Raw genomic sequence first — 24,346 nt, forward strand, 5'->3', positions numbered from 1 at the left:
CTGATATCCGACTTTCAGATATCCGAAACCTACTTGAAACTAACTAAAGCCCATAGATTAACTTCAACCCCGTTCGATATTTTGAAAGGAAAGCCTCAATACTTAACTATGATACTCTTTGAATATAGATCGGCAAAATTCAGCACATGACTATACGTAAAGAAGTGTTCTAGTTTTCGCTGCTCTTTACGAATTATGAGTCTACATGAATCTCATCACTGATATTGTAATTTATACTGAGCATAAACCATATATGTCCAGTCACTTACGCGCCATCTAAATGAGATGACGTGGTTGAAGGCTATAAAAATGAAATATGAAATGGGGCTGGTTGGATCGGGTCGACCAATTGGTTCGAAAATGCAAACATATTATTTTGTTGGCTTGTTGCACAAACATATAACATTTTTAAACGAAATACATTACAAGCTTTCAAAAATTAGGACACAAATAAAAACAAAAACAATATGCAAAACTGAAAATATAAATCTAAAACATAGTCAACAAGTTAGGGATGCACTATATTCATAATAAACAATTAAACCTAAAATCAACATGTTGAAGATATACACGAAAAATATAGCATTTTTAGTTTAGAAATATAAAATGAAACAAATAAAAACCTAAACCTAATTTACAGTTGATGGATTATTGATTAACAGAATAAAATGTCGAATACAATACATAATCTTTAACAGTTAACAAGCTATAATGTAATAATGATAATTGTAATTATAACATGGGAAAATGATTTATGATGTTAACATCATCTTTGTTGGATGATGTTATTCTCACAAACTCACTTAAATTAATTTCTACGCATGTCAAAAAGCCCCCCATAGTTTTAATGGTTTGTGAGAGCAACATCATCCAACTAAAATAATGTTAACATCATCCAAGTTATCCCCTTATAACATAATACAAAACAAAATAATATTTCATACCTTTTTGGTTTTTGAGTAGAGCCTGCGCCAACAATAGAAAGGAAGAGACGATGATTATTTTATTTTTCTTATATTTCGTTTTTCTATAGTTAAAATAGTGGCCTTTTTTTTTATCTACTCTTTTATTTGGGCTGGGCTAGGGTGGTTGATGGACTTACTAATTTTACCTAATTTTGATCATCTATTTATTCATTCATAAATAAAAAAAATATAAAATCACGGTGTACAAGACTAGCTATGCGGAGTAGCCCATTACATGCCATTTTCACGCCCAAACTGCCCCGGAACACCTCCTAGGGCGTTGCCGACCTTAAAATTGTTATGCCCGTTCCATTTAGAATGGACATTCTCTTTCATATATCCACATGTCACATAGGTGAGGGGCATTCCTTTAATGCCTCCACTCCATAGTGGTGTCAAGCAATCGTTTTTTTCTTTTCAAATTGGCTCGGAAAAAATAAAAACCAAACCTGATAAAAACCAGATTTGACCATACCATGGCTTCAAACACAAGTATTTGAAAATGTTCAATGGCTGCCGTTTAGTAAAAGATACTTTAATTAAAAGATAAAATAAAGAAAAGCTAGTATTATTATAAACTATATAAAACAAGAAAATAAAATTAAAGATGGAAGACAAAGACGACTTTGATTTGGTTTTATCGTTTACCGTATGTTATAATGTCACATGGACACATGGCATAAACCATTCTGAGTCAATGGTGATGAAACAACAAAACTTCATAAATGGAATGGACTATATATATACACACAATGACACAAGTAATGTTGATTTTTGAGTAATAAATAATGGGTGCTCTAAACTTAGCATTATCGACACTTTCTTTGTTTCTTGTGCATTTCATTTCTGGTATCCAATCCGTCCACAATAATAACAACAAGATGGGCTTAACAACTTCAGATATCATTGCGAAACTGAATCTTACGCCAAACCCAGAAGGTGGATTTTTCATAGAAACCTTTAGAGATACTTCGATCAACCTTTCCACTTCTCAACTACCCCCTCCTTGTAAGTGTCTTTCGACCCTTAATTTAATAAATAATAAAATAGATTTATGATATAAACTGGGACACCTCGATACAGGGTAGTCCCAGTTTAGAGGTGTAAGTTGGTTGATAGGGCAACTTGATTAACCAAAAAAGTCTATTGGTCTTTTTATAAACAGTTAAAGTTGATCGGCCCATAAGTACGGCTATATACTTTTTTCTGCCAACTGGGACCGTCTCGAACCTCCATCGCATTCCAAGTGCTGAAACATGGCATTTTTATTTGGGCGAACCTATTACGGTAATATATTTTCTTTTTGTCAATTATAAGCAAAGATGTGGTTTAATTGTATTGATATACGAGCATATATAACAGATAGTGGAAATTGATGATAAGAACGGGAGTGTGAAGTTTACATACATGGGACACGACATAATTGGAGAAAACCAAAAGGTGCAGTATACGGTGCCACCTGATGTGTGGTTTGGTGCATTTCCGTCTAGAGATTATGACATATCAATAATGGAATATAGAGTTGTGAAAAAGGCACCAAGGAATGGAGAGAAGCACTTTTCTCTGGTGGGAACAACGGTTGCCCCAGCTTTCGAGGCTGCTGATTTTGTGCTAGCCAAACGTTCTGAGGTCGTTTCTCGTTTTCCTGCTCTCGAATCCCTCATCTCCTTGCTCACACCTTCTGATTAGGACGTATAGTAATATTGAATGTACTGGTACAGTATTTGTATTTGCGTATTTGACTGAGATTTTGTGCATTCAGAATTCACTTCTTTTTTTGTTGAAGATATCATACTAACATATGTAGCATGTTGCATTAAAATGTGATATTATCTTTTGAAAACCCATTGTCAAGTATGCCTTATGGTTCTAACAACTAAAAATATCAAGATAACTTTCAATCATTGAAGAACAAATTTCAACTGTTTGGGATGGTTTATTTCTCACAAATTAAAGAAGGCGTTTGTAGTGTGCAAAGCATGTCCATAAAACAAAAAAATTGAACTTCCAGTCATTTTGTTTCTGTCTAATGGTTCATCTTTTGTAGTCATATTTAAGTCTCACCATTTAGATAAAACATCTAGACATCAAGAATTTCTTTGGTGATAAAAATATTCATTTTGAACTACATAACCACTTTCATTGATTATTTATTAAAAAAAAGTGACTAAATAATAGTTATCTTCTATTTTCCCTGGAAATCACCAAACGATATCATCCCTTTCTTAATAGTGATTATAGAGATTATTTGTCACTTTGATCATTTTACTATAAAAAAAATGTAATCACCGTAAGTTATTTTGTTTATCCCCTTAAATTGAAATTATCAATAAGATGAGGACCGGTTCAAGAATTTCTTCATATTTTACTCTTAAAGTTTGATTAAGTATGATTTTAAGAATTACTAATAATTAACATTTAAAATAGATATAATACAATGAAAAAGTCAAATCAAACCTTTAGATGTTATAGAAAAATCGTCGCCAATTCTCTGAACCTTTTTGAAAAGATTTATTGTTTGAAAACTAGACGCTCGCACAATCAATCAAATAGATTATTTAAACAAAAAACATAAAATAAAAAATGCCCAATATACATCTATCTAGTTTGATTATTAATAAAGTACTATGTACATTTTCAATAAAACGAGAGTAAGTACTCGTGCGTTGCGGCGGTGAGATGGTAGGGCGATAGCTAGGTCAGAGAGTGTGATAGTCAAATGCCTACGGCCTCCGGCCTCGGATTTAAAAATTCGTCGAAAATATATCGAATGACATCTCTAATGAAAGAACATGAAATTTTAAGAACACCCATACAATTTTTATAATTTATCGACGTATGATTTTTGAGATAAAAGATTTTGAATGAATTGGAGGAATAAATGATTTATGGAAAAGAGAAAGGGTATTATGGTTATTTTAGATAAATATAGATTACATAAGAGGGGTATTTTGGGATGTATTTAAAATCAATATTAAAAATTTCAACTCAATGTAAAATCTAGAAGAAATCTGCTTTATAATATAGTATATAGATATGTACAATTTTTTCTTTCACCTAAAAAATAAAATAAACCTTTCATATGCGACCGGCATTTACTTACTAGTCGTCTTTGGGATCCTAAGGGAGCTTAACCGGAAAGTTGAAGGGGTAGAATTAAAAGTGAAAAATGGCACCGACAGCATCAGAAGTTGCCGGAAAGTTGAATCTGAAACCACACCCCGAAGGTGGTTTTTTCAATGAAACATTTAGAGACACTTCCATCACTCTTTCCACTTCTCAACTCCCACCTCAATGTAAGTATCTATCTATCTATCTTTTACAAATTGCTCACTTCTATAATGACGGTTGTTGATTACTATATATATATATATATACACACAGTGTCATGATTAGCCCCATATATAAAAGTAGTCGATGGCCAGTAGCGAATCTAGGATTCCAAACCAGGTAGGTACTTGGCTTATTTAAATCGAAAAAGTGATCGAGTGTGTTGTTTGACAACGACTCGATCTTTTACTTTTTGATCTGCCCTAATAGAGCCTGACACTTGAATTATTGAACTACTGATGAATTATTATTACGTGAAGCATATTGTACTGATGAATCTATATTTTTTTAGTGCTATACACATTTTTCGGTCATTGCTAAAATGACTGAAAGTCTTGATATTTTAATATGTTGCCATATGGTCATACATTTAAAGTTTTGTACTCGATATAACATTCATGAAGGAGATTAAAAGTTTTGAAGTGTTGGTAGTAGGGGATTTGGCTTTCGAGTTTGAGTTTGAGGTTGTGGTTTGTGAGATCAATTTGTTGATAAGAGTAGCCTAATACTTACATAGAGATCCTTCTCTATATACTGTTTTTTATTGTTAGCAATTTATATAATCTTTGATTACTTAATACATGAGCAGAACCTATTACACGTAATAATACCTGAACTAAGAAGTATTGGGAGTTTGAAATTTTAACATGCTTGTGACTTCAACTTTTTAAATTAGTGTGAGCCAACCTCTTTGATCCTTTAGAAAGAAAACAATGAACTAACCTTGGATATGAGCTGACTGAAATGCACTTATCTGCAATAGGCTTGAAAATTCCAGTTGTTGGAAGTGTTTTCTATGTCATACGACAAGCAGGCTAAGTATCTTCCAATTATGGCATTATGCATAACCAGTTGATCCTTTGATCCAAATATTTCATGAATAAGTCCCATAAAAGTAGTCAATTACTCTAAAATTGATTGCCCCGCAATTTGAGCAATGAATATCCCCAAGACATAAATATCTCCAAGACATAAGCAAAACTGCATCCGGGTTACTAGTTATATATATTTGCAGAAACTTTTACACTTTGATCTACTCAGACAGAACTGGACACATGGACTATAAAATTACTGATGAAATCTTCTCCACATGTTTGGCAACCCCTACTTCCATATTTTATTCTTGTGATAACTAAATCGAAAGAAATTGGCTGCCATATGTTTCTTTCTTTTCGAAGTTATAATGTAAAACATTTTAGATGTTATAGGTTCTTGCTTATCGAATACAACAATTTGATAAATATTATCGTTTCATCATATAACATTTTTCTGGTATATTCATTGTTTTCAGCACTTTTCTTTCCATTCTTGTTTCCTGATTTGAGCTTATGAACTACAGATAAGGTTGATCGTCCAATCAGTACAGCCATATACTTCTTACTTCCGTCCGGGAGTGTTTCGCATCTCCACCGTATTCCTAGTGCAGAAACATGGCACTTCTATCTGGGCGAACCTCTTACGGTACAATCTATATGAACATCCTTGTTAGTTTAAACTTTATGAAATATTTGTGTTTAGCAGCATTATATTGGGTTAATAATACTAGTCATGTCCAACAGATACTGGAGATAGATGATAAAGATGGAAGTTTGAAGTTAACATGCATTGGACAAGATATTGGAGAAAACCAACTGCTGCAGTATACGGTGCCGCCAAATGTATGGTTTGGAGCATTTCCTACAAAGGACTATGAAATATCAACGAATAATGCTGTCGTGAAAAAGGCACCAAGGGATGCAGAGGAACACTTTTCTTTAGTGGGATGCACGGTCGCACCTGCCTTCCAGTTTGAGGACTTTGTGTTGGCCAAACGATCTGAACTCATTTCTCGTTTTCCTGCTCATGAATCTCTCATCACTTTGATCACATTTGAAGATTAAAAGGCAATGATTCCATACTTTCATGTACTTTTAATATGAGGAGCCCAGTTGCTTATTTCGTGTATTTAATTTTAGTTATGTTCAAATTTAGCTAATAAAACCCGTATGGTCTCGCGATATCCTGTATCATCAATTACAATATGTTTCTTAATGCTATATTAAGTGATTTTTATTAGTGAATCTTTTCTAAGCTGCTATGAGGAAAATGTTTCACTTGTAATCTGGGTAAGGTTATTGTAGTGCCTCTGCAGATAGTTTATCTAGTCTAGTATAGTACTAAAACTTACTAGTTACTACAGTATATTTTACTGCTTGTATGTATGTATCCATAATAAGTATTCCACATTGACAATTACATATATTTTTGGTAATGTTACAAGTCTTACAACCAATATGATGTATTGTTTTTTTCTAGTGTACCGACCCAAATCAAATGGGTGGTTTAGACGACAAACTAAAGGGTAACACGTGTCGCTCATTCATCTCACTACATGTTGATACGTGTCCATTAATTTTAGGAATACTTACTAGAACAACCACCCTATCATACGTACTTCATTTTATCCATATGTTACTACACGTACGTACGCACTACAACATTCTTTTCTTCTTCACATATTACTCCCCCCCCTTTTTTTTCCCTTTCTAATATGAAGACACTATCCTTGATACTTCAATATTAATACCCGGTTAGTTGTTCTTATGCATAATGTAGACTTACAATTCTATATAACATGTATTTATTCTTATCTAAATTTCATTTCGTTCGTCCGGAAGACAAACATATACTGTGTGATTTATCTTTATTATGTACAAACAGATGCATGTATGTAATATATTTAGATTTAATTGAACATATATATGATCATAATACTTTTAGATAATTAGATATCACAATGTTCATATTCATATTGTGAATTTATCACCCCATTGAACCGTTTTTGGTGAATTAGCTAGATTTTGGTCAGTGTTTGGCATAATGATGAAATTCAAGCGTATGGGGATTGAAAGTATGCTTATAGTGGATAATGATAATGATAGTTGTGAGAAGACATGTGATTATATATGACCGACGTTTGCAATATGCAAATAATAAGGCATGAACAAATTCTTACGAATACATATTTGTGAAATTTTTTTTTTTTTTTTGGTCACTATTTCACGTCTTTTTTTTTATTAGACCAACCCGCGTGCCACATGTATATGTAAGAGTTTTGTTTGTAAATTGTTTGTGGCCCATACAGTTTTTCATAAAACTTTAGTGTTATGGTAAACCATATGACAAGCGAAATATGTATCTAGGAAATATCATGTCGCAAAGCAATGGTAATTCTCGGTACCACCTTAACAAGCAAAATTCACCCCTCCTAAAAGTATTAATTCTCTTTTAGTTATGCTTTCTTTACTGTCAAACTATAGGAAAGAAGGATGTATTTGGTGTATAGTTGAGATATGTGCCGAAACGTATGGATATGTCATATTCTCTTTGTAACTTCTGTTTTTTGGTGTCTTCAAAACCTTAACCGGTTAACCATATTGCAGAAATGAGTTTAGAGTATAGAAAGATGTTAGCAGAAGGATCGAGTTATATGAATGAAACTACAAATAACAATTTGTACGCAATAGCCATCATTATTGCAGCATGCTTTGTCCTAATAGCGTTGATTCTATCGTCTGTTACAATTGTTCAACATCTCAAGTTTTATACCAATCCCGAGGTTAGTATATACTAGCACCTCTTCTGTCATACCAAAATACTTAATTATTGAATACTAGTCCACGAATTTTGTTAAATCGTGTGTTTGGTCAAACTTGCATTTTGTTTTTAGAATGAGGGACTCAAAGCTACAGCCTTTTTGTTTATAACTATGTGTTTTCACAGGAGCAAAAATGGATTGTGGCAGTTCTTTTTATGGTACCTGTCTATGCCAGTGAGTCGGTATGTAAATGTGCTGTATATGCTTCTCATTAAGTGATCTTATTTTACCCACATACTCGGGTAGTGGTATGACTGTTTACATCCCACCTCCCCCACACTCCGCATTTGACAGGATTGGGTACTATTGGTGGTGGGTTTGTTGTTTTCCCACATTCTACTATTTTGTGTATGACAAACTATATACTCGGTATTAAGAAGCAAAAATTTCATGTCAAAATCAAAAAAGATCACTAATCATGGTTTTGTTGTCAATTAGCTTCTTTCCTTGTGGAATCCGAAGTTTTATCTCGCTTGTGACATCTTAAGAAGTTGCTATGAAGCATTTGCTCTTTACTCCTTTGGGAGTTACTTGATTGCCTGTCTTGGTAAGTTAGCATCTCCTTGCATATGTATGACATTCCTGTGGTATGCATGGTAGCTAAGTCCATTTAGTTGTGGGAATATTATTTTCTTAGGAGGCGAAAGAAAAGTTGTTGAATTACTAGAAAGTGAGAAAGAAAAACTGCTAAAGAAGCCGTTGTTAGATGGGAAGGATGTGAGATCAGATTTGAATAGAACATCTATATGCAAGTTCTTCAGACAACCACGTGTCCTTGGGGAAGGATTGTTACAAATAGAGAAATTTGGACTAGTTCAATATGTAAGTTACAAAATCATATTTTGTAGGTTAATTGGTACATATGTTTGTACTGATACTGATCGTATATCTCAGATGATTTTAAAGACCTTTTGTTCTTTTTTGGAAATGGTATTGGCGCTTTGTGGTGTATACGGTGATGGTGAGTTCAAGTGGTACTACGGGTATGTAGTTGGAAATTTCCCACAACTAGAATGTCATTACGTTTCTGCCTAACTTCCATAAACAAAATATGAATGACCATAGTTGCGTTACTGGGTCGAGTGCAGGTACCCCTATATCACAGTGGTTATAAATTTCAGTCAAATGTGGGCTCTATACTGCCTCGTGAAGTTCTACTATGTGACTCACGAAAGACTTCAACCAATAAGACCACTAGCAAAATTTATCAGTTTTAAAGCCATTGTTTTTGCGACTTGGTGGCAAGGAGTTGGCATTGCATTGTTATGTTACTTTAAAGTTCTGCCTAACCAGGGAAGATTCCAGACCGAATTGCAAGACTTTCTAATCTGTATTGAGGTGAGGTTTCCTTCTTTAACTTTTTGACGATAATGTCTACAGATACTTCTAATATATTAACTTATAAGAGTGTCGTCTTTGCATATGTGTGTTCCCAACAGATGGCAATTGCAGCTGTTGCCCATGTTTTTGTGTTCTCTGCAAAACAATATCATTTTTTGTCCGCATCAGAGTATGCGAAAGTATCTACCCATGCGATAAAAGAAGTTGTGAAAGTAGAGGAAAGCGGTGAAGAAAAACCGACTGTGATTGAAAAGAGGGAAACAAAGGTTGAGGCTCCTGGAACAAGTGTCACAGAGAGCGTTCAGGAGATAGTCATTGAAGGTGGTCAACATGTAAGCCCGTTCTTTTATTATGTGATAGTCAAACTGTTTCAGAATGGATCATTTCACCAAAAGAGTTTACATTTTCTTATATCTTCAGATTGTTGATGATGTTAAACTTACTTTAAATCAAGCAATTGAACCTGTCGGGAAAGGCATGACAAAGATTCAAGAGACAATCCACCATCTATCTGTTGGTAATGATGATAATAAATCAGAAGTTGAAGTTGATGAATATGAACAAGATGTTACAAGAATCAACCCTGACGGTTCGATGCATGATGATAATGAAAAATTCCAAGTAAGAATCGAGAAAGAGGAACAAAGTTACAAAAGATGAAACTGTTTGACCAGATAAAGTTCAGAAGTAACAATTGAGGAATATAAAGAAGGATAAAAACAGTTTTGGGCAAGTTAAATTGTACATATTATTTTGGTAACTTAGTAATAGCATCCAATGAAATTAGTCATTGTAACCGTTATAAATAATACTAGGCATCCGAGTTCTTTTTACAAGCCAACTGATTCCTTGATTCCTTAGTAAATAGTTTCAATCTTGCAATTCCGAGCGGCTGTCAATGCCTTCTTACATAGTTACATGTTAGTCTTGCATTCTTTTTGACAATGTTGCCTTTGTATCTGTTTTGCAACGAAGCACACCATAACTTAGCTTCAAACTCGGATTGTTTTGTGAGTATAATTGCACTGATCTTTTCAGCTTTAGTCACAACATTCACAGCAGCCGACATAAGTCAAGGCACCACATAATTGGGTCAAAATGCCCGAACATTGGTTGTTGATTCGTGAACAAGCTTGAATGCAACACATGCAACAGCACTTGCTACATGCGTCTGCGCAACAGTTACCGGCCACTCTAACAAGAACTTCTGCTTGAGTGGGTGGCCTTGGTCCAAAACCTGGAGGGATGTTTTCATCGGTTGCAACCACACTGCCAAAACCTAGCCCGATGTGGTGCAACACGTTAATCATTTCTGTTTTGGTACCTATTTCCACAGAATCAGCATCCTTTTTCCCCTGCATTAATGCATCATATGTAACGGTGTGTTGGTAACAAAAAAAAAAAAACCCTGAAGTTGTCACTAGAGCATGCCTGTTTTCTTCGAGATTTGGAAGGTCTATTTTGTGGTTCTGTTTTGAATAAGATCATATGTGTATACTCAGACACAATGCCAGTTTCTAGGCTGATTTTTGCTACCTGCCCATAGAACAGTTTAGTTCAGAATATATTTGTTCATTTGTTGAGATATATTGCATTCCAGATTAATACACGGACCATAATCGCATTCTTAGCTCAACTGAACTCGATAAGTTTGAATTTACTGACCTTCTCCTCAAGCTCTTTATCTTGTGAAAGCCATGCCTGGGTGGTGTATGCTTCAATCTCTTTCCTTGTCAGGACCTGCAGATAAAGTCAAACGGTTAAGTAGAAAACGCGGTTACAAATTCTTTTTATCATTTAAAAGTATCAAGCACACATCATATTGTAGATGTTTGGTCACATTGTGGAAAAAACTTAATTGCATACAATAAGGGTAGGGGTGTTATCGAGTCGAGCCGAGCTCGAGCTTAGCATGGCTCGAGCTCGACTCGAACAATATTTGCTCGGCTCGAGCTCGACGAGCTTTTAGTATGTAGGCTCGATCTCAACTTGTTGTACCTACAATACGGCTCAAGCTCGGCTCGAAAAGCTCGTAAAAGGCTCGATTTGGCTTGTGTCTATAAACATGACTCGAGCTCGGCTCGAAACTCGGCTCGAAAAGCTCGAAAATATATATTATTTATAACAAAATTTATACAAATAGCCCTTGTAGAATTAGAAATTTACTATTTAAGAATTATATATATAAATATATACATAATATATGGAAAGCTCGAAAAGCTCAATAAGTATTCGAGCCGAGCTATGTAAAGCTCGAGCTCGACTCAATAATTATTTCAAGCCTTAATTTAGGGCTCGAACTCGATAATAGTTCGACTCGATCGAGTCGAGCTCGAGTTGCTCGATAAAAGCTCGGCTCGTTGGCAGCCCTAAATAAGGGTACCTTTTCAATCACTAAGCCCAATATACTATTTGTGACTTGTTAAAAATTTTCTATGATCTTGAGCATAAGGGTACCTTTTCAAGAGGTATGTCATTTGCCTGTCGTACATGTATGTCGATAGTAAAGTTACTCATATCTGGAAGGATGCCCTTAGCTTTCAGTCTTTCAGGGAAATCACCCCTGTATCGCCCAGATATCATCAATGGCCTTTCAGAGCAGAGTTCCGGAATGGTTGAAGGGTAGATCTGTAAGAGATTGGAAGATAGAATCAAGTGAAGTATGAACTTGATAGAAATACTAGAGGTCTACACAAACATACTTCCAGATCATCAAGGTCATCTAGACCGTCAATTACACAGTTGGCCAACATGATGGAAGAGGCTTTAGAAAACCACGCCTGCATGCGATCTTCAATTGTTTCTGATCAAACACATCAAACATAATTCATCAGTGACTGCTTGTGTCACCTGGTTAAAATTTATATTTTGACTGAAAGTAAAGTGGTAGTAAATTAGTGATATATAGCAGCTTAGGACGCGTTCTCGTGGCATATTCCAAATATAAACCACGTAAACACCAGACTTACTAATAATATATGTTACACAAGAAATATGAATCACCTGCTTCATAAGAAGCATCATAATGGCCCTTGCCAATCATTGCAAGCATTCTCAAGAAGTAATGATTACAGAATGAACCTGCAAAGGATTGAGAGGTCACACTTATTAATTTGGAGTGAAATCCTTGTTACTTTCATATATAAATCTACATAGCCACACTCGAGTGGCAGAATAACAAGCATACAAAATAGTCCCACAGTACAATTTTTTCAAGGATAGTACTAATGTGTAGCAATATATCTTTACCACACCAGAAACATTACCTATACCAAACGTGTTAATACGTGGACACAGTTCTGATCCTTTCTTTTGTAGTTGCCTCTGCATGACGTCACAGATTTGCCTCTCATTTTCTACAGCCCCGTCAGTAATAAAGAAAACCATTGGAATGGATTTACTGGTTCCAGAGAACATCTTTAAGGCCTGAAAGCATAAAATTACAACGGATAAAGTCAATGCATATTATAACAGACATCAAACAAACTAATCAAACTTTCTGACATAAAGCATCTTGAACACTGAACAGATACAAATTTAGTAAAAACGCGATGAAATCAATAACCTGATCTAGAGCAATTGATATGTTTGTACCACCACCAGCTATAAAATTCGTGTCAATCCATTCGGTTGCATTTGTGGTGGATTCTTCTGTTGCCAACTCTAAGGTTGATGAATATAAATGAGTTTGCTCGTTAAATGCAATTATACCATACAAATCCTCTTGGTCAAGCGTTGAAAGTGCTGCAATTAGAGCATGCTTAGTAGTCTCAATTGTGTTGTCCTTCATGCTTTCACTTATATCGACAACAAAAAGAACTTCTTTCCTGCACACCTATCATATCAGCTGCAGAAGTAAGCATCTAAATTTGAGACACTACTCATTTTGATCGGCATAAATACAAATTTGTACTTGCAAAATTGCAGGGACTTTAGTAGCTATATATATATAACATATTAACAAATTTTAGATTTTAGAACCAACCTTTCTACTCATTTCAGGTCCTGCATATAGATACAAGGAAAACGTATCTCTTTGATCAATACTGGTTGTTGATGGAGACTGCAAAAGGACACCCCCAAATGGATGGGTTGTAGACGCCTGAAACATAGTGATCAATTTTTAAGTTTCAACTTTGGAACACACCATATATTTTTTATGATAAACATAAGGTAGAATCACAATCTCACATGATACTTAAAGACAAAATCTGTATTTGACCATGTAATAACCTGTGCTTCATACAACAGATCCAACTTCCCTGGTTCTTGTTTTCGTTCCTAGATTACATCAAAAAAGCAACTCACTTGGTTATTACAAAATGTTCAAAGGTAACATTATAAAATAACAATTATTAACTAAAGGTTAAACCAAAAATCACACCTTAAGATGATGACTAGTTGTGCCACACACAACCTCAGTAGCCAGACCAGAATTAATATTCAGATGTATCTTTTCCCTTTTTGGGAGTTTCTTTGATGCAGGGGTAACATACTCAGGGAAACTATAAGGTAGACTCAATATGAACTCGCCATCTTTATACATTATCTTTTGTGACCATCTAACTTTGATTGAAAGATTTGAGCCACCGTCAACCTGGAAAAAGTAACGCAAGTGAAACAACCTTTTTTAACTCAGATTATACGATAACACAACCGTGAGATTGATCGTTGTTTTTACATCTTTTAACCTGTGGTATTGTCAAAGTAAAGATGTGAGGTTTCAGAAGGCCTCCGACTTCAGGCTTGGCTTCACTTCGTGTCGCAGTACTGTTTTCATCAATCCGAGCTAGTTGAGTTGAGTACGATTTTCTTGCCACTTCAACCTCCGCACCTAGAATTGAACCCTGTTAGCCAAATGATATAATAATATTATATATTTGGGGAACAAACAAACTTATTTAGCAAACTAACTGGGCTGGATCAAGTGGTTGAAGCCTTTGTCTCTAAAAACAGAGGTCAAGGGTTCAATCCTCATGCCCAACAAGGTTGGAGGTCCTATTCTACCTTTGGTAGAACTTGGAAGCAGCCTCTCTACCTTTGGTAGGGTACGCCTGTCCACATCTCCACCCCTATACAGCATCGAAGACAATATTGGGTTTCAAAACCCGTGGAAGACGGCGTTGGGGGTTACTTACTTACTTACTCTAAACAAACTTAATTAGCCAGAAAATCCCAACATTTTAATTCATTCCCTCCTTCACATTTGTATCCAAACAAACTCCTTTTGGGTCCAAACAAACAATTTGTCTACTAATCACAACAATTATTTCCTAATTAACATAATAAACTCATACCAAATTACCAATTCCTAAAAATATGGATTGACAAAAGATTAATTAATTACCTCTTCACCCATAGGAACCGCAACACGACAACTACAATTCTCATTGCCCATAACACAATGCACCCGCCACGAACCACTCATCGTGACAAACGCCGTGTCCAAAAAACACTCCACCTCGTACGAAATCCCGTTCATTTGAAGAGGAATCAACGCGGGCGGGTAACACCGTCCATGGACATGAGGCTGGTAACTGGGCATATCCGGATTATCAACAATACTCGGATTCCAAATAACTGCATAAACCATAGGAGACGTCGGATACAATGATCTTGTATTTTTCTCCATATGGGTCACGGGCCTAGGGGCTGCGACGGATCTGTCGTTACCGTAATATATACGCTTCGCTAACCGGAGACCATCTTCGACCCCCGTCGTGAAGTCATCGTGATACATTTCCTTTTTTTGAATAATGTTGGCGGGAAGATATTATGTATAGGGTTTCTATCTGGGGCGGAGGTTATTAGATATATATGGTGGGCTTCGTTTTTATTTGTTTGTTTTGATGGTTATTTTGTCAGTTTTCGGGTTGTAAATCGGAAAGTTTTGGTGATAATGATACCGGAGAAAGTGACGGAAATCCAACGGTGTCATGTGATCGCATGAAACAAATACGGTGTGTGTGTGTTTGTTTTTTTTATTTCTTGTAAAGTTGTAACCGTGGCGTACGTAATGGGTAACTACTAACTAGATTTTAAAATTTTGTGTTTTTTATTACTATTTTAGTCATGCATTACACCATTTCTCTTATTAGATACGACCATGATATCCGCGCAATGTGATGGTAGTGGGGAAGACAATCTGATGGTGGCGTTAATAGGGTTTTACTTTGCTAGAGACGAAAATGGTTGAAGGGCATAGTTGGTATATCACGTGATAGGGTGCTTAGCAAGGAAGATTATTTAAGGGCATTTTTGTCTTATCAAGTTCTTAATTAAGTTAAGGGAGGAATCCAATTTGCTTTATAAAGTATTATAGATGTTATTTTTGTTCTTAATCTTATGATGCGTATAGAGAATCTTGAATCATCACCATATGGCATATATTCTAGTGCTCTGACTTGTTTTTTGACAAAAAAAATCTTACGTCGTTCGACTGTTCGAGCCCCATTATGAGTATATTTGGGATGTTACGCATATTTGATTTCCATTTATGTTGGACTTGGGTGAGTTTCCCTCTAGATCTTTGGTTATAGGAGTTTTTCGGGTTTAAATTAAGGATCTATTCGGGGAGGGGCTCTTTAGTGTGGACATGGTTATGATAATGTATGCTAAATCTCCTGATATTCACGAGTAATTCAGACCTTGTAAATAGCTAGTCTTGATTATGTCCCGATTATCATGTAATAACATTTTCAAGAACACTCTACAAAAGGAATCAAAATCACAAAATTCTGGATAAAATCCCATACCTCAACGAGTTAAACTAGTGTCATTTATTTCTCTTATTATATGTTAACGGTTCACCAATTGTTATAAGACTATCCCTATCGGTGAACAAAAATAACCAGCTAATCCGTATCACCAAGTGATCGAACACTCTTTTCTTTTATTGTAAGTATAAGTTAGCGGTTTTTGGATTTGTGAACCAATTTTGGTCGACGAACAAGTTGAAAAAGTAACCGATGGGGGATATATTAAGATATGTTGGAAAAAAATTTGAAGAAATTTCATGGATTAACAATCTGTACACAATAATCAGAATTTTTTTAAATACAAACATTATTGAAGTTCTGAATATTGTTAAGGACTTCGGAAATTCATCAAACCCAATAACCCAACTTGATTGTACCAACTATGTTCTAGAGCAAGTCGAGCCATCATCTGTTTGATCTCGAGCTTTGATGTTTGAATCAAAACCATCCCTACTATTATTTAATGTGTGTTTTTAAAGTTTTTATAAAATCAATTACATGTCTTTGAGTTAAAAGTATCAAAGTATCAAACAATCGCATTAAAACATGTTAGCTACAATACATAGCTTAGTTGGCTAGTATTAGGCTAAGTTTAGATTAGTGACATAGTTGGCTAATAATATGTATTTGTTACGATTTTTTATTTTTTTTTAAAGGTGAATTTCGTTTGAAACTTCGTGTCGCGATTCGATAGCGAGAGGTTTAACATACGTTGTTTTAACCGGGTCCGCACTAGAGAGCTCCCTTGAAGTAGAAATGCCTATTTCAAATTCCCAATGGGGGGACCCCTATGAATCCGCTCGAAGGCACGACGATTAATAGGGGTAAACCCTGTCATCTCAGACTTGAACCTGAGTATACTCAAACCAAGCCCTCATAGAAGGATTACCTATATCTCAAAGTTGGTGGAATGAAGATTCGTACCTGAGACCTATAGGTTACCAGAGGAACTCCAAACCACTACACCAACTTATCATTGATATTTGTTACGATGATATACCTAGTTTGAATATAAAAATGTTTTCCATTTCCAATGTTTAATTTTTGTTTTTAAACTTTTGTATTTTACCTAGGTATATTTAAAGTTTTAACTTGGTATTATTCTTTCGTTTAGAGTTTTAATCCTATATTAACCTTTTGTCATTTTTTATTTTTGAACATTCAGTCGGTATACGACATCAGTGAAACCTCACCGTATTATGATGAAAGCTTGAACGTATCTTAGACAACAAGATGTTGACTATAAGCCGTTACAAATATTCGGAGAAAAAACCTCACCACTTATAATCCCTAAAAATCCAAGACATCGGGTAAAACCTGAGAGTATCTTTAGCTAGTTGAACTAATCATCATCGAAAACCTTTTGTCATTCTGATTTTCAGCTTTTATAAAAGAAAATTTGTTTTTTATTTTAGCACTTACCTTTTTTACCTTTGAAGAAGGTTTGTTTTTCTTTTCAAGCAGCATAGTTGGATCAGTGGTAAACACCTTTGCCTCTGGAGACAGAGGTCATGGGTTCGATCCTCATCCCATGCAAAGGTTGGAGGGTCTTTTCTACTATTTAGATAGAAACCGGAAGCAGCCTCTCTACTTAGGTAGAGATAAGGTCTGCCTACATTTTAACCTCCCCATACACGGTCGAGGTATTGGGCTCAAAACCCGCGGAAGGCGGACTGAGCATTTACTTACTTTGTTTGTTTTTCTTTTCATTCTAATAAAAATAAACCTCTATTAGAAAATTTCTACTCACCGAACAGAACCTTTACTCACCAGAACTCGACAAATCTCCGGCTATTTCAGGTTTGCGTTTATTCTCCGATTATCATTTATTATTTTACAAATTCTAGAAATACATAGTATGTATGTAATTTCAAGCCTTAGAATCGATTATCATCACAAATACATCCATTTCTTCAACAGTAAAAATAATATAAAATGAAGAAGGCATTACTGCCTGTAAAAAAGGAAAAGATAATATCAGGAAAAGAAGCATTAACAAAGCTACTGCGATGGCATTTTGGTCATTCCGATTATAGAGGAACACAATTGGATGCCATTCAATCTGTTCTTTCAGGTCTCATTTCATTACATAATTACATTCACTCTCTCACACACATAAATATATATATATATATATATATATATTATATACATCGATGCACACCTGTATATTTACTAAAGTAGATATTTTCAATTTTGTTTGATATGAAAGTAATTTGGTGTTGTATGCAGGAAGAGATTGTTTTTGTTTGATGCCAACTGGCGGTGGGAAATCGATTTGTTATCAAATCCCCGCGTTGGCTAAACCCGGGATTGTGCTTGTCGTGTCTCCGTTAATAGGTCAGAAAAGCATTTGTTGGTCTTAATATTATCAAGGGAAAGTGAATGCAAAATGTACTCAATTTTAGTCTACGTTTATTGTGCCGACTTACAATGCTTCTATCGTGTGTATTTAGCTTTCAAGTATTGCTATCGTATGCATCTGGTAGTACTTTTGCCGACACGGCAACTTGTATGGATGCCACGTGGAGTGGTAAACTATATGGATGACATGTCAACGAAAGTACCTTTAGATACATATGATAACAATATTTTATAAGTTGAATGCACATGATAAAAGTGTTCTAACTTGGGTACATATAATATACTATGGACTAAAGTTGAGTGCATTTTCATTCACCTAGCCCTAATATCAATGTGGAAAGCTTGTACTACACAAATTTTTTTATTTTGGTTTTTAATGGTAGGGTTTGACTAAACTGATCGAATGAGTACATTGTTTTGATGTGATCGTAGCGTTAATGGTGAGTGTGTTTGTTTCTTCAAGTGTTCTTTAAATTGTCATTGTAGGTAGAAATATTGTAGTAATTCATGTATGTTGTATCTCTGCACTAGGAAAACCAAGTTACAGCGTTGAAGGAAAAAGGGGTTGCTGCGGAATATCTTTCATCGACTCAGACTACACAAGATAGAAATAAAGTATGTATAAATTTAGTATATTTGCTTGCATATTTGAAGGCTTTTTGTAATATTGTTAGTAGATAATGTTTATGCATGTGTGCTTAAAATATTTTTAGATCAATGGAGAGCTTGAATCTGGAAAACCGGCAATAAGGTTGCTTTATGTAACACCAGAATTGATTGCAACAACAGGGTTTATGTCCAAGCTGACAAAACTTCATGAAAGAGGGTTGTTGAATCTGATTGCTATAGATGAGGTTTGAACTTTTATTGGTCGATCATATCCGACTGATTCATCATTGACTTTTAGTGATAATCATTCAAGTTTGCTCAACTTTTCTCGTTTCAGGCACATTGCATCTCAACGTGGGGGCATGATTTTAGGTTATTACTTAAGTTGGTCCATTTTTTCTGCATTATTAGTCTTAGAATTTTGTGGTCTTTAATTTAAATCTACAAATAATGCAGGCCAAGCTATAGAAAGTTAGCTTCTTTGAGGAAACGTCTGCCTGACGTACCGATATTAGCATTGACAGCTACTGCTGTTCCCAAGTGAGTTTCTAATTCTTACAATGTGCCTTTCTATATTGAAGGTTGGTATCACCATGTTTCTCACCATACTAAAGTTCATTTTTCTTTGTTTTTTAAAAAAGCATCCCCGAATTTGACTTTAGCTTCTTTTATGTAAAACAATGTATGTGTTATAACTTGTTATCTTTGTGAAATGCATAGGGTTATGGACTTTTGTATTGGTTCGACTACAATTACCACCATCCTCAACTTCTTTAGCAAGTTATTATATGTCTCTGTACAATGTATAATTTTGTTTGAGATACTAAACATCCCAATTTCATATATCTATGCAGGGTTCAGGCAGACGTGATTGAGTCCTTGAACATGGAGAATCCTCTTGTCCTGAAATCATCCTTTAACCGCCCAAATATATATTATGAAGGTTGGCTTATTTGGTTGGTTTTGTTGTCTTTGGCTTTTAAAATAGAGTTAATTACTGAAATGGTACCTCACGTTTGCGCCATATTACTGGTTTCATACCTTTCCTTTCGAAATTACGCTGATCATACCCAACGTATGCAAATCTCCACTTGGACCATACTGGAGGCTAACGCCGTCAGCTAGCCATTAAAACCTCCCCCACGTGACTTGCACGTGAGGGGTAAAATATGTAATATCGCGTTTCCTAATTACTGAAATGGTACCTAACGTTTGCACGATATTGTTGGTTTCATACCTATATGTTTCTTAATTACTTAAATGGTACCTAATGTTTAGTTATTAATTTATTTTTATTTTTTTTAATTTGTTTTTTTTTTCTTTTATAAAAATTCTCCAAAACTTGTTACAATTTAATGAAAATAGTCAGAATACACTTATAATCCACTCAAAAATAATACCAAATAGCTATTTCATAACAAAATATAAGTTTTAAAGTTAACGAATAATCAAAAATAGCAATAAAGTGTAATAAAACAATTTTAAAAAAATTTGCGAGGAAATTCTTTTTTTTTAAAAAAGATTCCGGAAATACCGCAATGGTAATACCAGAAATATCCAGGAATACCAGAAATATCAGCCGGTATTTACGGGTATTTAAAACGTTGCTTTAAGCTTCGTGTCGCAGTAAATACTGACTTGTATTTCTGGTATTATCATTGCAGTATTTCCGGAATTTTTTCAAAAAAAAAAAATTTTCTTGCAAATTTTTTTAAAATTGTTTTATTACACTTTATTGCTATTTTTGGTTATTCGTGAACTTTAAAACTTATATTTTGTTATGAAATATCTATTTGGTATTATTTTTGAGTGGATTATAAGTGTATTCTGACTATTTTCATTAAATTGTAACAAGTTTTGGAGAATTTTTATAAAAGAAAAAAAAAACAAATTAAAAAAAATTAAAAAAAATTAATAACTAAAGATTAGGTACCATTTAAGTAATTAAGAAACATATAGGTATGAAACCAGCAATATCGTGCAAACGTTAGGTACCATTTCAGTAATTAGGAAACGCGATATTACATATTTACCCCTCACGTGCAAGTCACGTGGGGGAGGTTTTAACGGCCAGCTGACGGCGTTAGCCTCCAGTATGGTCCGAGTGGAGATTTGCATACGTTGGGTATGATCAGCGTAATTTCGAAAGGAAAGGTATGAAACCAGTAATATGGCGCAAACGTAAGGTACCATTTCAGTAATTAACTCTTTAAAATATCCATTGTTCTCTTTATCGAAGTTCAAGTTATCTTAATCATTTTCATTTGTCTTTCCTGAGAATGAATCTGTATTTTTCTGTTTATGGGAAAGTGTGCAAATGAAAAATCAAAAATGTGTATTTTGTGGAATCTTATTAAAGTACTAGAACTAGGATTCCAATTACTACTATGAATAGACCACTATTTCTCTCTTTAGTCTGTTTTGCAGTTGATTTGGATACCATTGACTAACTTTTTTTCTGTAGTTCGATTTAAAGACCTCCTTACTGACCCATATGTTGATCTGACGAATCTTATTAAATCTCGTGGAGATGTCTGTGGGATTGTCTACTGCCTTGAACGTACAACATGTGATGATTTGGCTTCACATTTATCAAGAAATGGCATCTCTTGTGCTGGTACATAGTTGTTAATGGTCTTTCTGCTATTTAATTTTAAGGAGTTACTGACCACGTGTTTTTTATATCTTTATTTCTTCCAGCATATCATGCAGGATTGAACAATAAATTGAGGACCTCTGTTTTGGATAGTTGGATTTCTGCCAAGACACAGGTTGTAGTGGCTACAGTGGCTTTTGGGTATGATTAATTATTCTACTATTACAATTAAAGCAAACATATCAACTGAGTTTCCATTCATTCATGGTTTTCTTTTCATTCTGGTTACTGGTCTGGAGCATTTCTGGTACATTCTAACTTAATGCGCAGTGATGTGTGTGTGTAGGATGGTATGCAACTCTTCTAATAATTAAAAAGCCTATTTTTTTTAAAGATTTTGTCCAAAAGTATTGCCTAACCAGTCATGCTCAATAATATCAGGGTATAGATCGGAAGGATGTTAGGATTGTTTGCCATTTCAATATTCCCAAGTCTATGGTATCCTTCTATCAAGAGTCGGGTAGAGCTGGTCGTGATCAAAAGCCCTCTAGAAGTGTACTGTACTACGGCATAGATGATCGCAATAAGATGGTTCTATTTGTCTTCTTAATTGTCTAATCAATTTTATTGACCTTTCATATCATATACTAACTAGTAAGAGGCTGCAGCAATTTATTTTGAACAAGGAAGAAAGCAAGAAGTTGCAGTCCACTGGGTCGCAAGATGAGTCATCTAAGAAGTCACTTGATGATTTCAATCTGGTAATATTGCACCTGTTTATTTTGTCGTTCAAAATAAATAAATAAATAATAGTGCACCAGTTTATAGAGTGGCCTCATAATGGATGTTACTAAACATCATGTGATTTTGCTTGATAAATGCAGATGGTTGAGTACTGTGAAACATCCGGTTGTCGTAGGAAAAAGATTCTTGATGGTTTCGGGGAGCAGGTAGCTAACTGCATGTCATATTATCCTTTTTATATAATATTTAAGTGTAGCAACTTCTTACATACTAATGCGAACCAGGTATCGACATCACTGTGTAAGAAAACATGTGATTCGTGTAAGGATTCGAATTTAGTAATGAAGTACTTGGAGGAGCTTAAGGCCATGTGTTCTCTTCGTAGTAGAATTGGATCCTCACAAATTTTTGTAGGCAGGTAATAGTTATTTTTTTTTTAATAATGAAAGCTATACTTGTATTTTATAAATAATCATTATGTGCTGATGCATGTTTTTTCTATTTCAGCTCTTCAAAGCCGGGTGATGACGTAGATTTCTCAGAATACTGGTCTCGTGAAGAGGAAGCAGTTGCTTCTGGGGATGATATATCTGATGACGAGGGTAAACATATTTTCCCTTGTGTTTAAAGATCGAGTATTTCTGGGAAATCTCTATTTCATGCTTAACTTTTAATTATATTTATAACCTAGATTGTGAGCTTGTGTTTCTTAAGTTAAAAATTTTACTTCCAGATGGCAACGATTATGTGGAAGGCCTTGCACAATCAGCCTTCCCATCTAAATCAAGACTTAGTGAAAAAATGGCGTTGTTGCAACGAGCAGAAGAAAAGTACTATCAGAATAAAGACCAAGATAAACAGGTCATTGGCATATTAAAGGAAATCATTTTGAAGAGGATTATTTTCGCAACAAACATTAGTGTTTTAAGATTCTTTTTGTGTGTGTGTGAACATATAACTAAGGTCTAGTCTAACCTTTGTCCATGGACATACTTTCAGACCCATAAACGAGAGAAATATGGTATAACTGAAACCACACGGGAGTCATGCAAGCAAAGATTGGTCAATGCATTAAAGCAATCACTGCAGCGACTCGATAACTTGGTGTATGCATACTATTCACTATCTTTCTGATTGGCTGGGAAATGTAGAATCTAGTATTCAGTTTGCAGCTTATGTACATATTGTTATGTCTTATGTACAGGATCGACCCTGAAACATCTTCCATGGTCTTTGAGGATGAGTGCTATAAAAAGTATGGGAAAACCGGAAAGTCATTTTATCTATCACAAATGGCGAGTACTGTAAGATGGCTTTCCACAGCTAATGCTGCAGACATAACATCTAGGCTTGCCATCACTGGTCAGAGTCCCACTTCAAACGATGCAACAGAAGTGGAACCTTCACCTTCTGTCTCAGATCAGGTAACGAAGATGATGAATGAAAAAGATCAGGGAAACCTTACATCAAGTCCTTCACAGAGCATCTACAATGATATAAAGTTGCCTCCCATCCCATCTTTCTCCGAATTTATCAACAAGAATATAAAAGGTAGCAAATCATCAACATTGAAAAGGGAGTCATCACATGTAGGCGATAAGAAATCGGACAAAAGAAGCAAACTTCAGTAGTGTCAACTACTCTCCAATTTTGTTATGGTATGTATATACTCTCATTTGATTCTTTTTGTAGCTTATGGCAATTACTTTTACTTGAGTAATATCTATCTTGGCACGAGTTCATTGATTCGTTGGTTTCATCAATAACATTATGTGATTTTGTAAGACAACAGCGAGATGGTGTTACTTGACTAGAGCAGTGGGACTAGCATTTTTCATTTGAATGGACTAAAAAAGTTAAGTAGATTTGTACAACCTAGCAATTGTGTGAGGGTAGTGTTGCAACGGTCCATTTTTGCTCTAATAGCTAGTCTTTTTTTTTGTTGTTGACTGCCTTGGCATATTTGTGAGTGTTTTCACAAGTTTTTACAAATTGTTTGAGG

The 24,346-nt window shown here is 34.9% G+C and overlaps 5 protein-coding genes across 5 annotated transcripts; 4 read left to right on the top strand and 1 right to left on the bottom strand.

Moving 5' to 3' along the window:
- The first annotated feature begins 1,717 nt into the window (after positions 1-1,717).
- LOC122593927 lies at positions 1,718-2,750 on the top strand. The gene is made up of 3 exons (XM_043766389.1): positions 1,718-1,973; positions 2,131-2,252; positions 2,328-2,750. The coding sequence occupies exons 1-3, from the start codon at positions 1,754-1,756 to the stop codon at positions 2,652-2,654; spliced, it is 669 nt and encodes a 222-aa protein (XP_043622324.1). The 5' UTR covers positions 1,718-1,753; the 3' UTR covers positions 2,655-2,750.
- A 1,281-nt stretch (positions 2,751-4,031) lies between these two features.
- LOC122593471 lies at positions 4,032-6,355 on the top strand. The gene is made up of 3 exons (XM_043765885.1): positions 4,032-4,261; positions 5,635-5,756; positions 5,855-6,355. The coding sequence occupies exons 1-3, from the start codon at positions 4,135-4,137 to the stop codon at positions 6,173-6,175; spliced, it is 570 nt and encodes a 189-aa protein (XP_043621820.1). The 5' UTR covers positions 4,032-4,134; the 3' UTR covers positions 6,176-6,355.
- A 1,385-nt stretch (positions 6,356-7,740) lies between these two features.
- Positions 7,741-9,959, top strand: LOC122594218 (protein LAZ1 homolog 2). Its single transcript, XM_043766688.1, has 8 exons — positions 7,741-7,893; positions 8,058-8,114; positions 8,371-8,479; positions 8,570-8,754; positions 8,827-8,915; positions 9,021-9,270; positions 9,372-9,605; positions 9,694-9,959. Exons 1-8 carry the CDS (start codon positions 7,741-7,743, stop codon positions 9,931-9,933), a joined length of 1,317 nt encoding a protein of 438 aa, XP_043622623.1. The 3' UTR covers positions 9,934-9,959.
- Positions 9,960-9,989: 30 nt separating this feature from the next.
- LOC122594217 lies at positions 9,990-14,985 on the bottom strand. The gene is made up of 13 exons (XM_043766686.1): positions 14,621-14,985; positions 13,965-14,120; positions 13,658-13,870; positions 13,465-13,554; positions 13,259-13,375; positions 12,839-13,108; positions 12,540-12,699; positions 12,277-12,354; positions 11,976-12,076; positions 11,731-11,901; positions 10,939-11,013; positions 10,705-10,809; positions 9,990-10,628 (listed from the first exon to the last, which is right to left on the bottom strand). Exons 1-13 carry the CDS (start codon positions 14,903-14,905, stop codon positions 10,314-10,316), a joined length of 2,136 nt encoding a protein of 711 aa, XP_043622621.1. The 5' UTR covers positions 14,906-14,985; the 3' UTR covers positions 9,990-10,313.
- A 2,797-nt stretch (positions 14,986-17,782) lies between these two features.
- LOC122590501 (ATP-dependent DNA helicase Q-like 3) lies at positions 17,783-24,133 on the top strand. The gene is made up of 20 exons (XM_043762702.1): positions 17,783-17,831; positions 17,952-18,105; positions 18,264-18,371; positions 18,828-18,835; positions 18,927-19,010; positions 19,109-19,249; positions 19,342-19,376; positions 19,461-19,544; positions 19,859-19,947; positions 21,469-21,621; positions 21,705-21,801; positions 21,947-21,950; positions 22,042-22,191; positions 22,269-22,361; positions 22,485-22,550; positions 22,629-22,762; positions 22,852-22,946; positions 23,078-23,205; positions 23,344-23,450; positions 23,549-24,133. The coding sequence occupies exons 2-20, from the start codon at positions 17,967-17,969 to the stop codon at positions 23,973-23,975; spliced, it is 2,142 nt and encodes a 713-aa protein (XP_043618637.1). The 5' UTR covers positions 17,783-17,831; positions 17,952-17,966; the 3' UTR covers positions 23,976-24,133.
- Positions 24,134-24,346: the final 213 nt, after the last annotated feature.

The sequence above is a fragment of the Erigeron canadensis genome, chromosome 3 (genome assembly GCF_010389155.1).
Source record: "Erigeron canadensis isolate Cc75 chromosome 3, C_canadensis_v1, whole genome shotgun sequence".
In the NCBI taxonomy this organism is placed as follows: Eukaryota; Viridiplantae; Streptophyta; class Magnoliopsida; order Asterales; family Asteraceae; genus Erigeron; species Erigeron canadensis.